We start from the raw sequence: 14140 nt of genomic DNA on the forward strand, positions 1-14140 counted from the left end.
CCAACTTGATCATGATACAAATTTTATACTTTGGAAGATCCAGCTTTCTAAGAGTCTGCTGGAAATTTTTGCATCTGTATTGATGAGTAATATGTGCCCTGTAATTTTCTCTACTTGCATTGTCCTTTGCCAGGTTTCAGTATGCTAATTGCCAGGTTATGCTAATCTTTACAAAAAGAGGTGAAAAAACATTCTTCTTCTACACCCAAACTTTGGGTAAGTTTGGAATTGTTTGCTCCTAATAGGTTTGGTGAATTCATCAATGAAGCCTTGGAGGTTAAGACTTTTCATCACTGATTTAATTTTTTAAATTTTTTTTAATCATTGTTCAAGTACAGTTTTCTCCCTTTTACTCCCATTCCAGACCACCCACCCAACCCTCCCCACTTCCCTCCCATTACCACCCTCTCCCTAGCTTTTGTCCATGTGTCCTTTAAATTTGTTCCTGTAAACCCTTCCCATTCTCTGAAATTCCTTCTTCTCTCCCCTGATTTAATTTTCTTAATGGCTGTGGAACTAGTCAGGTTTTCTGTTTCTCAAAGTGGTTTTGGTTAAGTTACATTTTTCTAAAATTTCCCTTCTTATCTAAATTTTCAAGCGTATCGGCATAAAGTTGTGTGTGCTATGCTGTTATCTTTTAGGGTCTGTATCACCTGTGCTTGTACTACCTTCTCCTTTTTCAAAAAAATCATGGTTTATGCTTTCTCTCATCCTTTTTTATTAGTCTTGGAACAAAATCATCAGTTTAATCAGTCTTTTTTTTAAGATTTTATTTATTTATATTTAGAGAGGGAAGGGAGGGAGATAGAGAGAGAGAGAGAGAGAAACATCAATGTGCGGTTGCTGGGAGTCATGGCCTGCAACCCAGGCATGTACCCTGGCTGGCAATCAAACCTGGGACACCTTGGTTCCCAGCCCATGCTCAATCCACTGAGCTACACCAGCCAGGGCAATCAGTCTTTTCAAAGAACCAACTTTTTCCTTGTTGATCCTACTTCACTGATATTTTCTGTTTCAATTAACCCTGTATCTTGTCTTAATTACATCCTCTGTTCTACGTATTTTATTCTTCTCTAACTTCTTAAGATGGAATTTTCAATCTTAAGAAGTTAGAAATTCCATCTTAAGATGGAATTTTCAATCTAATAAATTCGTTTAAGACTTCAGTTTCCTTCTAAGAACTATTTAATGTGTAGAATTTTTTTATTGTTTGGTTCTAAGTAGTTTTCAATTTTAAATTTGATTTATTCTGCTCTGGCTGCTGTGGCTCAGTGGATTGAGTGCCAGCCTGTGAACCTAAAGGTCACCAGTTGGATTCCCAGTCAGGACACATGCCTGCCTGGGTTGCGGACCACGTCCACAGTTGGGGGCATGTGAGAGGCAGCCATCCGATTGATGTATCTCTTGCACATCAATGTTTCTCCCCCTCCCTTTCTCTCCCTCTCTCCCTTCCCCTCTCTCTAAAAATAAATAGATGGAATCTTTAACAAATAAATAAATTATTTTTTTATTTATTCTTTGACTCAGAGGTTAATTAGAAGCATGGTTCTCAGTGTCAAACCATATGTGGTATTTGTAGTTATCTTTATGCCACGGAGCTCTATAACTGTCTTATAGTCCAAGAACATATAGTGTATGATTTTAATGCTTTGAAATTTATTGATGATTTTCTTTTGGTTCAGTATATTGAAAAGGCTCCTTACATGCTTGAAAAGAATGTGTCTCCTGCAGTTGTAGGGAGCAATGCACTGCATAATCACTGAGTACAGAAAGCTCATGGTATGGTCCAAGTATTCTATATGCCTGCTGATTTTTGTCTGCTTGGTCTAGTAATTACCGAGAGAGTAGTGTGTAAAAATATCTCCCACTATGATTATGGCGACGCCTGTTTCTCTTTATGGTTCTATCTTGAGGCTGTTAGTAAATGCGTACATAATTCAAGTTGTACATATTTCAAGTTGTACAAATGTGTACATATTCCCAGTAAAGTGAAACTTTTATCATTAAGGGTCAACCTTCTTTACCCCTAGAAATTCTTTTTGCTTAAAAATCTCCTTGCCCGATGTTAATTCAATAATTTTGCAGGGGAGTGGTTTAGAATTTGCTTAATATCTTTATCCATCCTTTTTCTTCTAGCCTTTGTGCATCCTTAGGACTTTTATTTGTCTCTTATAAACAGCATAGTCTGGTTTTAGATTCTTATTCAGTTCTGACAATCTAATCTTTGTCTTTTAACCAAAGCACATTGTCCACTTATTCTGTAAATACTGGTAGATCTGGATATGTGTCCATCATTTTATTTTGGGTTTTCTATTTGCTTTACTTCTCACGTGTGTGTGTCTTCTGTCTCTCTTCTCCCCGACCCCTTCTTGGTTTATTTTGGATTGTTTGTTTTTCCTTGTTCTATTTTCCCCTTTAATGGTTTGGAAACTAAATACTCTGTTTTTATTCGAGCGGTTACCTTAGTAATTCCGGCATGCATAGTTAACTTAATCAAAGTAAACGTTAGCTAACATCTTTACCTTCCTCCAAGACACATTTTCATTTGTTACCCTTTCCCATCTCACAGTTCTGTTAAGTGTTTTCATTTTATTTTGCTTTTCAAAATCTGTCACTTAACTAACAATACACAATTCTAGCTGTTGTGTCAACAGTCCCCGAAACTCAGGATCTTAACCCAAAAAAGGTTTATTTCTCACCCATGTCATAGTTATGATGCCAGCCAGGCCTACGCGGCCTTCAGAGCTTGCCTCCAGCTTATGGAACATGAGAAACCAAGGCTCATTTTTAAGTTTTAAACAGTCAAAGGCTTTTCAGTCAGGACTTGCGGTTCCTTCTGTGAGCCCTTCCTTTAAAACTTAGCTCCAGACGCTGTGAGTACAGCATGCCCACTGTGCTTTCTCTGACCGAGTTCTCAGCACGGCTGTATTTCTTCGCTTTCTTGCCCCCATGCCTTCCTCTCTCAACTCCGTGGTGGCCACACCATTAATACAATCTTTGCTAAGAGTCACTTCATTTCATTGAAAAATGTAACGGGTCTTCAACACTTGGAGACTTATTCCCAGTGCTTATTGATTGGGAAATGAAGCAGTGTACTTTTTCCCCTCTAAACAGAAAATTTTATATTAATTATGAGATTAGCCAGAGAGATGGTTAATTAAGTATGAAGGAATATGCAGCAGCTATTAAAAGCAATAGTTTAAAATTTTTCCATGATAATAAGAAATAATCCTTTTGATGTAATGCTAAGCTGGGCAAAGACTGCAGAGAGCAACTAGATGGCGGTGGAGGTGAAGGTCATGGGGAATGTGGATGCTGGTGGGGCTGCGTTCCTGAACCACTCATTCTGGGTGTCCGTGGGAGCCAGCCAGGTGGTTGCGGGGAGGGGCATCACAGCCCAGCAGCAGGCACCTGTAATGTGTGTTGACTGACTGGCTAACAGTAGGGGCCCCCAAGCCCAGATATCTCTGGAATAGAAAGTGGAGAGATCCTGTTTCCCTGCCCTTTATAAAGATAACAAAAGAATTAATAGAGGATGATTCAATTCATGTCCTAAATGAGAATTATCCATAACTTGCTTATGGTTTAGTATGAATTTAATTATGGATGATAAACTGCTATCTAAGGGGATTCTAATACAGTTGACCCTTGGACAACATGGATTTGAACTGCATGGGTCCACTTTTTTTTTAAAAAAAAAGAAGGATTTTTCTTTTCTTGAGAGAGAGAAACATCGATTTGTTGTTCCACTTATTTATGCATTCATTGGTTGCTTCTTGTATGTGGCCTGACTGGGGATCAAACCTGCATCCTTAGCATATTGAGATGATGCTCTAATCAACTGAGCCACCCAGCCAGAGCCAAAGGTTTTTTCTTTTTTTTTTTAAGATTTTATTTATTTATTTTTAGACAGGGAAGGGAGGGAGACAGAGAGAGAGAGAGAGAAACATCAATGTACAGTTGCTGGGGGTCATGGCCTGCAACCCAGGCATGTACCCTGACTGGGAATCAAACCTGCGATGCTTTGGTTCACAGCCCGCGCTCAATCCACTGAGCTATGCCAGCCAGGGTTAAGTTTTTTCAGTAAATCCTGTAAATGTATTTTCTCTTATGACTTTCTTAATGACTTTCTTTTCTCTAACTGACTTGATTGTAAGAATGCAGTACATAATACACATAACATAAAATATGTGCTAATTGACTCATCTTATGTTATCAGTAAGGCTTCTAGTCAACAGTAGGCAGTTAATAGTTAAGTTTTGAGGGATTCAAAAGCTATGCATGGATTTTTGACTGCATGGGAGGCCCATGCCCATAGCCCCCATGTTGTTCGAGGGTCAATTATATTAATTTCTAAACTCTCCACCCCCACCTGCACCCCAACTAACTGAGGAACCAGTGGAAACCATTAGCCAGGTGCAATGAAGGCAAGAGCCGGTGCCTGGTATTTGTGCCCAGGGGCCAATGAGCATGCCCTAGTGTCTCTCCCTGTCCCAAGTCAGGCCCCACAGATTCTGTGTTGTGGTGGGTGGCTGTCACCCTGTGTCAGGGACCTACTCCAGCCTCTGCTTTTGCTCTTGTCCAGAGTTTACTGTGAGAACGGCTGCTAAGTTTCCATGTAGTTACTAATACTCAGTCTTTATAAGCATTTGTCAGCTGCCTCTACATCCCGTCCACAGAGCTGGTGTTTCACATTCTGCTTCCAGGGTGAGGAGAATAGCCTCCAGACTAGGTCTCAGGTAAACCATGAGTCCCCCACTGCCTCCTCCCCCCTCGCGTAGAAAAGTGGATGTGGAGCTTCCTGTGTGAGATGATAAACCTCCTCTCTTGGGACTGCGTCACTGCTGTGTGGGTGGCAGAACTTGCCGCCCCGCTCTGTTCAGCACTGTATCCTGACAGCTGAGCCAGAACCTGGCTTTTGGTAGGGGCTCCAGAAATACCCCATGACTGCTGAGTCCAGATATCTCTTTCTAACAGAGAGTCACACAAATGTATTTTTTAACTGTTGATACATGTTTACGCACAGTGCTTTTGCTCTCTTGTGGGACTTAGCCCACTTGGGTGCACAGTGAAGACTTCAGGGGTCTTTGCCTTTTCTTCACTAATGAAACCATTTGTTCCATGAGGGCAGAAGCCTCTTTCCACGTACCTGTCAGGCTAGCACAGTACCATGCACATGTGTGGTTGGCGTTCAATAAGGTGGGCAGTTTGGTTGGTCAATTAAATGAACATATGGCCTATTTAATGCTGGGTCCATGAAACTATAGATACTTGCAATATCATAGCTGGTGGGGCCAACAAATATCCATGGCCCAAGGTGAGTAATGCCCTAAGACAGTTAGTCAATACCTCTCAAGTGCAATGATGGGTCATGCCCTACCCACGGGAGGCTAGCCTGTCTTTAGGTCAGTTCTCACTTATAAGGGGGCCATTCTCACTTACACGTGAGTGCCATCAAACCCTACTCCACCCCCATAGAATAAGCTCACATCAGGGGTCCAGGAGCTACAGAGAGTACCTATGGTGAGACCACCCCCCAGTATAAGACCTCTGGCTTGGTCATAGTCAATGAAGCATATTGAATAGGGACTGGAGAAGACTGGTAATATTTTTGAGTAACTGATGACATAGGAAGAAAGGTCCCTGAAAGTACCTCCCTGGGAGCACTCATCTTAATGGAATGAGCTGCCTTGTGTATTCCCCGGGCCTTTGGTTTCGGGCCAGGATTTGAGATGAAAGGTGATGGGAACAGCCTCCAAGACCTGACACAGTCTTCGTTCCTCTGCAGCTGCGGGTCCTCAAGCTGGCCAAGTCCTGGCCAACCTTAAACACCCTCATCAAGATCATCGGAAACTCAGTGGGGGCGCTGGGGAACCTCACCATCATCCTGGCCATCATCATCTTTATCTTCGCTCTGGTTGGCATGCAGCTCCTCGAGGAAGGCTACCGCACAAATCGGGAGCGCATCATTCAGCCAGGTGACGAGATGCCTCGCTGGCACATGGAGGACTTCTTCCACTCTTTCCTCATCATCTTCCGGATTCTCTGTGGGGAGTGGATTGAGAACATGTGGGCCTGCATGGAAGTTGGCCAGAAATCCATATGCCTTGTCCTCTTCTTGACAGTGATGGTGCTGGGGAACCTGGTGGTGAGTACAGAGCCTTCCCTGGGACCGTCTCCTGGGCAACAGAGGAGACTTCCACGTTATCGTGAAAAGCTTTGACTTTGCCCATTTGTATGCCCACATTGAATCTCCCGGATTGAAAGGCATTCAAACTTTTCAAAGTCATTTATAAGTCACATTATAAGAACTGTCCCTTGACCTTGCTGGTGTGGCTCAGTTGGTTGGAGCATCATCCCATATACTGAAAGGTTGCAGATTTGATTCCCCATCAGGGTTTGATCCTTGGTCAGGGCACATACCCAGGTTGTGGGTTTGATCCCCAGTTGGGGTGCATACAAAGAGGCAACCAATCAGTGTTTCTCTCCCTCTCTCTCTCTCTCTCTCTCTCTCTTCCACTCTCCCTCTTGCTCTCTCTCTCTCTTTCCCTTCCTCTCTCTCTAAAAGCAATGAAAAAAAATGTCCTCAGGTGAGGATTAAAAAAACATTGTCCCCTGGGAGGCTGCCTGACTTGGGGGAATGAGAACATATGATGGAAAAGAAAGACCTGGCTCTACTGCTAGGAAAGATGGCTGACCCAGCACAAAAGACAATCTCCCTGAGCTCTTATTTCCTTAAAATCAAGAAAATAGTGCTCACTCATGGGCTTACTGGGAGAATTAAATTACAGGAGATGACATATGCAAATTGCCTAGTGCAGTGTCTGGGCTATGGCAGGAACTCAATAAATGATAGCTGTTAGTTGTTAAAGGAAAAATTTCCTTTGCTGCTCCAGGGAGTTTTGGAAAACATTGTTCTCCAGGGGAGTAAAAGCTGGCTGGTTTCTCCAAGCTGCACAGGTCCAAGCTAGGAGCAGGGAGCAGGCACAAGGGGACAAGAGGGATTAGGGATGCCGGATCATGAGAAACATCCAATGCCATGGTGGCAATGACACAGTCCACTCCTAGGTTTGGGGGAGGCCTCTCTGGAGACCTCCCTGCCAGTCGGCCCCAGCACCCCGCCTCCATCCCGGCCTGGCTCCTCACCCTCAGCCTGTCTCTGCCCGTGCTAGTTCTGAGCGCCCCGAGTCTCCCAGCCCTGGCTGGCTGCAGGGGGGGAAGTGGACTTTCAGGAGCTCTTTTCTTCTTGCTGTGGAAGCCAATCAACTTAGATTCTTTCCCATAAGGGTTTGCAGACAGAAGAAAGCTGAATCAAGAAAATGGAGGAAACAACAAATCCAGACTCTTCACAGTCTTCCCCACCCAGGTCGCTGAGCCAGAGACGCCTTCCACCCACGTTCCCGCGTGGGGGGCTGGCTGAACCTCCTTTCTTCCAGGCTGACTTCCATCCCTGCAGAGCCACAGGCCCAAACCCACAGGCAGGAGGGTTGCCTCTCTGAGCACTCTACATCCTCTACATCCTTGTGTCACTTCCTCTTCATACCACTCTGAGAGGCAGGGATCCCCACTCCCTGTGTACAGGTGAAGAGCGTGAAGTGGGAAGCAGTGAGGGCACGTGCCTAGGATTCCAGAGTGAGGACTAGAACCCAGGGCTTTGGCAGATGAAGGTGGTCCCTGGGCAGGCCCGTGGCTACTCCTCTCTACTGTCCCTCATTGTCCCTTGGTTCAGCAGGGGTGACCCTCCTCTGCAGCGGAGAACATGCTTGCCAGCCTTATCCACACGAGCAGGTCACTTACGACATCCCCAAGGCTCTCCTCGGTTGCTCTCAGATGATCATTCCCCTGAGAGAGAAAGCATCCCAGGCATGCGGGGAAAGGCCTAGGTGTGGGTATCCTGCCATCCAGCTGCCCTCCTATGGGGCCGTGGAGGGGCTCAGCTCATTGATTGAGCGCCCTTCCCTTCTACTTCTCCCCAGATGCTCAACCTGTTCATCGCCCTGCTGCTGAACTCCTTCAGCGCCGACAACCTCACAGCCCCAGAGGAGGATGGGGAGATGAACAACCTGCAGGTGGCCCTGGCGAGGCTCCAGGCATTTGGCCATCGCACCATGAAGGCCCTCCGAGGCTTCTTCTGCAGACCCTGCCTGCTGCCCCGGACCAAGCCTGAGCCCCAGATGGTGGTGAAGATCCCGTTGTCCAGCTCCAAAGCCGAGAACCACATTGCTGCTGATGTGGCCACAGAGAGCCCCGGAGGGCTTTCGGGTTCCAGAGACCCCAGGGACAACCACAGTGACTTCATCACTAATCCTAACATATGGGTCTCTGTGCCCATAGCTGAGGGTGAATCTGACCTTGATGACTTGGAGGAGGAGGAAGAGGAGGAAGAGGATGCTCAGAGCTCCCGGCAGGAAGTGCTCCCCCAGGAGCAGGTGAGAGTTCTCCCATTGGACAACCACAGGAAGCACGGAGAGGTCTTAAGGAGGGAGCACCAAGGGCAGAGGGGGAATTAGGATACAGAGAGTTTTCAACATTAGGGCTGGCACAGCCCTGAAGAGCTCCAGGAAAGCCAGGCAAAAGAGCCCTTGACATAAGAGAGCTCAAGACATGCCACACTCTCTGGAGGGAGTGGCGTTTGAGCACCTGGAAGAAAGGTCAGGATTCCCTAACCAAGCAGGGAGCAGGGGCAGCCCTGAGCCCCAGACCTTGCCTGGGGCCACCTTTCACCCAGCTGCTCCATTCACTCTGCCAAACCCACACTCTGTGCGTGAGCTGCTAATGAGCCTCCTCTGGGAACAGGGTGCTGCCCAAGAGCAAGTCTCCTCCAATCTTCACCGGAAGCCTGAGGAGTCCTGATCGTTACGTGACTCATTTACCCAGCTCTTCTCAACAAGGGATGTTACAGGGAAATGACACTTGTTCCTTTTGGCACCAAAGCATTTAAAGCGCATTTTAGCCTTTTGGGATTGTTATTTTTTTTGAATACTTTGCACAGTTCCCTACTACTTTAAGCAGATGTAGCAACCCTCATTAACCTCTTCCCAATGACTGGTGGCATGCTCTTCTGCACAATATGGGAAGGCAGGGATCCCCGTGGGGCCCAGGGGCAGGCAGAGCTGCTGGCCACCCCACTAAATGGCCTTGGACAGCTGTGCTTTGAGTCTGTGGCTCTTCCATAGCCTTCTTCCCCTGCAGCTGTCACTTCTGTTGTGTTCCAGCAGCTGCTATCAGCTGCTATATTTTACATGCTTTTGTCTGGGTAACAGCCAAGGGCAGGGCGTCACCATCCCCAGAGTAAAGGACATGAACTGTGCCATGGCTGTCTCCACTCAGAGCATTTTTCGTTACTTTGGGGTCCTTGGGGGACTCCAGATGGCCAAGTTCACTACCGGTCTGACTTTTGGACAATTAATAATGGTCATGTCTAATATCTGTGGAGCCAAGCACTTTCTTCAAAGTGTTTTATAAGCAGGATCATATTTAGTCATCAAAATAACTAAATAGCCCTGGCTGGTGTGGCTCAGTGGACTGAGCATGGGCCTGTGAACCAAAAGGTTGCCAGTTCGATTCCCAGCCAGAGCACATGTGTGGGTTGTGAGCCAGGTCCCCAGTAAGGGGGGTGTGAGAGGCAACCCCACATTGATGTTTCTCTCCCTCTCTTTCTCCCTCCCTTCCCCTCCTCCCTTCCCCTCTGTCTAAAAATAAATAAATAAAATCTTTAAAAATATAAAATAACCAAATAAAGTAGACCTAGCCTTCTCAATTTTGCAGTTGGGAAAAGTGAAGATCAGAGAAGTTAAATAACTTGTCTAAGGTCCCACAGCTTATAAGTAATCAAGCCAAGACTTAAACAGATCTATCAGGCGATAGGGTCTTCACAGTGGATGGGTGGGTGGATGGATAGATTTCAGTTGGGATCTTCTCTCATTAGCAGGAGCAGCCGCAGCAACTCGGGAGGTCGGAGGACCACCTGGCATCCAGGTGCCCAGGCTCGGGCTCATCCTCGGAGGACCTGGCTCCATACCTGGGTGAGCAGCGGAGAGGAGAGGCAGCTGCTCAGGCCCCTGCAGAGGTAGGTATGTGAGCTTCCTGGAGAGGTAAGGCGTTGCAGCCCGCACTCAACCTCCTAACCTCGTGTCACATCCCGGGGATTTCTCAAGTCCCTCCTAGACCCTGGGCTACTCAACATAATTTCACAGGAAGAGTGAGGCTCCACAAGGGAGGGGGGGCGGCGGAGGGAGGGGGTGGAGGACCAGTTCCTCAACCTCTCTGAGCCTCCGTGTCTTCATCTGCAAAACCGCATGGTAACCATGGTAGGATTCTTTTGATGTTTAAATGAGATGCTCCTTGTCAAGTGTTTAGCTCTTCCCTGAAATGGAATAAGTGCCCAGAAAGTGACAGCCGAGAGACAAGGAGACAAAAGACAAATGCACCGGGGAAGTTAGGGAAAGCCAGCAGATGAAAGTCAGAGTCTCTCGCTCGTGGGTGAAGCCGTCCTCCCGCTGACTCCCCACCTCCACTCGCCTTTGTCCACACGGGTTTCTCCAGCCACACACATTCTGGGGCTCTGGAGAGGCCCACTGTGCTGAGCCGTCCCCTGACAGCTGCCTCACCCAGACGGAGCAGTAAGAGGAATCAGGGTTTAGGAATGTCTTGTTAGAGGTGCACATACACTTGGTGGTTTCCGTACAACTCTTGGAAGAAAGCAAGCTCCAGGGGAAAGAGGTATCTGTAAAGATTTGGCGTCTTGAATACCGCCGTATTAAAAATCAGGAATTTCACTCGACACCTAGCCGCTGAGTGCTGACACTGTGACAGGCCCTGGGCTCGACAAAGATAAGGAAGACATTGTTCATCCCCAAAGTTATCAAGTCCTTCAGCTCGAGGAATGTCAGCTACTGGCCGTGTGCCCCTGGGCAAGGCTGACCACAGCAGGGGAAGATAAGAGGGTGGGCTGACCTGGGATCCGGGGTCCCTGGAGGAACATGAGACACTCGGTTCCAGCTGGGTGAGGGTTGCCACCTTCTACACACGGACATCCTATTTCCTACCAGGCCTGCTCAGGGCTCCCCTGGCTGATTTTCTCTACTTGCTGTTTTCAGGACACAGCTGGTGGGCGTTGGTTTTGTATTGTTTGTGTTTTGTCCTCAACTCCAGCCAGGCAGGGAGGAGCCTGACAGTGACAGATGGGGGCACACCCCACCATTTGGGTCCATTAGCTGAGCTATCGGGTTTACTAACAGGAGAGCAGCTTCAGCTCCTAATTGAATTCATCGAGAGACATTACGGGGCTGGAGCTGCCGGAGGGCCGCCGTGCCCCTGCGGCATTGCTCCGTGGTTAAATATTCAAGCCCAGCAAACGCTCAGAGTCTTTATGGGTGTAATTACGGTGTCTCGGGCCATTGCCAGCACTCCATCAGGGGCCTGGAGGTTTAAAGCCTCACATCGCTAACAGAAGGCATCACTGTCAGGGCCTCAGCTGGCAGGGTACCAAACACGCAAGGGACACCATGGTGGGTCCGGTCCTGAGGGGAGTCCCCTGCATCTCAGAGCTCTTGGCCGGGGAGGGACCCACAGGGCAGATTCCCCGGGCCCCTCAGAGAGCTGAGTTCATGGCCCTAGACTTGTGCACTGCAGGGAGCGGGTGACAGAAGTCCCTCAGAAGGCAGCACCGTGGACTTCCTGGACCCTGAGGAGATCCTGAAGAAGATCCCTGAGCTGGCGGATGACCTTGAGGAGCCAGATGACTGCTTCACCGAGGGTAAAGTGGGGGACACAGGCCTCCTCAGACTGATGTTAATTAGGGCCAGAATCCATCTCAACAGTCATCCGGGTGCCTCTGTGTTCTGAGGACCTGGGGTCCTCAGGAGCCAGGGTCCCTTGCTGCCGCACTCCCAGGCTTGAAGGATGGGCATGGGACACACCTGCCACAGCTCGCAGGCCCAGGGGCGGGATCTGCATCTCAGGCCACGTCAGACAGGACCGAGGGGTGCCGTGCGCACCTCATCGCCCTGGAAAGCACCGCACTCAGTTATAAATCAGCCCTCTTGAGGATGAGCAGGGAAAAGGAGTCACTACCATAATGCTCTTGGTTTGGGACATCAAGAACCCAGAGGAGGGCCAATCCTTTGTGTAGCATTTGAAGGCAGAGATGGCATCTTACGCTGTTTTCCTCAATGTCTAGAACAAGGAGGCAGATCATGTCCTCAATAGATATTCATGCAATAAATGAATACATATACTATGAAATTATGGCCTCGATAATAAAAACATTAACATTAAAAGAAGAAAAGAAAACTCTTCCAGTTTGCAGTTCCATGTGACCCTGGGCTAAGCTGCACCCATGTCACATCCCAGCCGGGTGGTGGCCCCTCAGGTCAGCACAGGCTCAGTGCATAGCCCCTCGGACCCCACTGGGCCCAGGCCACACAGCTCATCAGGCTTTGGGAGACAGGCAGCCATAAGCACAAGGACCACGGCATGGTCTGTGAGGAGGAAGAAGGTAGGGGAGGAGATGAGAGTGGGCAAGACCGATGGTAGGGAGCAACACCAGAGGGCAGGACTGAGAGATGCCTGTAAGGGACCCCACTTCTCTCATATCCAGGGAAAGAATTCTTTTCCAAAGAGGGTGGTGAGTGGGTTTCCCAGCAGACTGGTCTCCCTGCAGGGCTGGGATAAAAATACTCCTCCTTTCCCAGTGGAACGTCAGTTGCCATCAGTCACCTCTCCCCCACAGGCTGCATTCGCCGCTGTCCCTGGTGCAAAGTGAATACCGCCAAGTTCCCATGGGACGTGGGCTGGCAGGTGCGCAAGACCTGCTACCGCATTGTGGAGCACAGCTGGTTTGAGAGCTTCATCATCTTCATGATCCTGCTCAGCAGCGGGTCTCTGGTAAGGGAAGGCAGTGTCCCTGCCCCAGTGCCTCCAGATGGGTCTCCATGACCCAAGAGCCCTGGAGCGGGTGGGGTCCGTTGACTCCTGGGGTGCAGGTCTGCATCCTGTGGCTAGAAGGAGGTCTGTGGCCCAGCCTGTGGGCTCCTCTCAGCAGCAGGGCATGGCAGGTGCTTGAGGTGTCCGTGGTATGATGTGCTACACCCGGCTGCAAGTATTCCAAGCAGTGAGCGTGTGCCTCCCACTTCATAGTCGGGGACACTGACACTCAAAGGGCTTAAGGGACTTGTCCAAGGTTACGCAGCTTGTCAGTAGCAAAACCTGACTTTGCCCTCATTTGATCCCAAAGCCGTGGACTTGCCATTTTCTGATGCCTGAACACACTGGCCTTTTCTGCAGGACGAGTACAAAGAACATCATCCTTCCTTGTCTTGTCGAGCCACTTGTAAATATTACTCCTATGTGTTCAAAGCTCTTCTCAAAATGCGATCACCTGGGGAGCTCGTTAAAGTGCAGGCCCTGATTCAGTAGATCTGGGCCGGGGCCTGAGAATCTGCATGTCCAGCAAGCTCCCAGGTGAGGCTGACGCTGTGCTGGTCCACACTTCGAATAACTAAGCCTTGCAGGAAAAGAGACCCTGAGTTAGGAGATGCTTTCCAAGCCCTTTGCTGAATCCCCAGCTTTGTAGGACAAGGAAGAATGCTTCTCTTTCTACCATGGCTTAATGTCACTGTACAATCTCAGCTGATCTTCCCAAAGGACCAAGGTAGATGTCCACACAGGAAGGGACTCATCATCCCCAGTTGTCCGTAGTTTATGGATGAGGAAATCACAGTCCAAAGACGTGAAGAGCCCTGCTCAGGGGCCCAGCTAGTGAGTTAAAGGGGGGACTAGAACCCCACTCTCCCGGCTCATAGCTCCAAGTGTTTTCACTTGCCTTGCTCCTCGTGTGCCATTCACCCCCCGGAAAACAGCCTGCTGACTGGGCACCCACTGAAATGCCAGGTTTCCCAGGAAGGGTGCCCAAACAGATTAGCGCCTGGCCTCGGCCTCAGGGAGGAGCAACGGCAGATGAGAAGGCGTGATCTGAGAGGTGGGAGGAAAATGAGGCCTGCGAGCAGACAGAGGAGTGCTTCCTGGAGTAGGGCCGGTCCACCATCTTGGAAGAAGGTGTGGTAGGGTCTGGAGGTGCCCACTGTCCCAGCACAGGGCAGTGACTGTCCCCCTGGAATAGCAGTCTCAGCCCAGGGCT

General features: G+C 48.7%; 1 protein-coding gene across 3 annotated transcripts in view; it reads left to right on the top strand.

Moving 5' to 3' along the window:
• SCN10A (sodium voltage-gated channel alpha subunit 10) overlaps positions 1-14140 on the top strand; it is an 80580-nt gene that overhangs the window by 45765 nt on the left and 20675 nt on the right. For 2 of the 3 annotated variants that reach the window (XM_028518825.2, XM_028518827.2), the window contains 5 exons: positions 5789-6148; positions 7977-8429; positions 9929-10069; positions 11635-11758; positions 12734-12888. In XM_028518825.2, the coding sequence (XP_028374626.1) occupies positions 5789-6148; positions 7977-8429; positions 9929-10069; positions 11635-11758; positions 12734-12888 (1233 nt within the window). The remainder of the gene's footprint in view (positions 1-5788; positions 6149-7976; positions 8430-9928; positions 10070-11634; positions 11759-12733; positions 12889-14140) is intronic. The other variant, XM_028518826.2, reaches the window with a different exon arrangement.

This window comes from Phyllostomus discolor, chromosome 7 (genome assembly GCF_004126475.2).
Source record: "Phyllostomus discolor isolate MPI-MPIP mPhyDis1 chromosome 7, mPhyDis1.pri.v3, whole genome shotgun sequence".
Lineage (NCBI taxonomy): Eukaryota > Metazoa > Chordata > Mammalia > Chiroptera > Phyllostomidae > Phyllostomus > Phyllostomus discolor.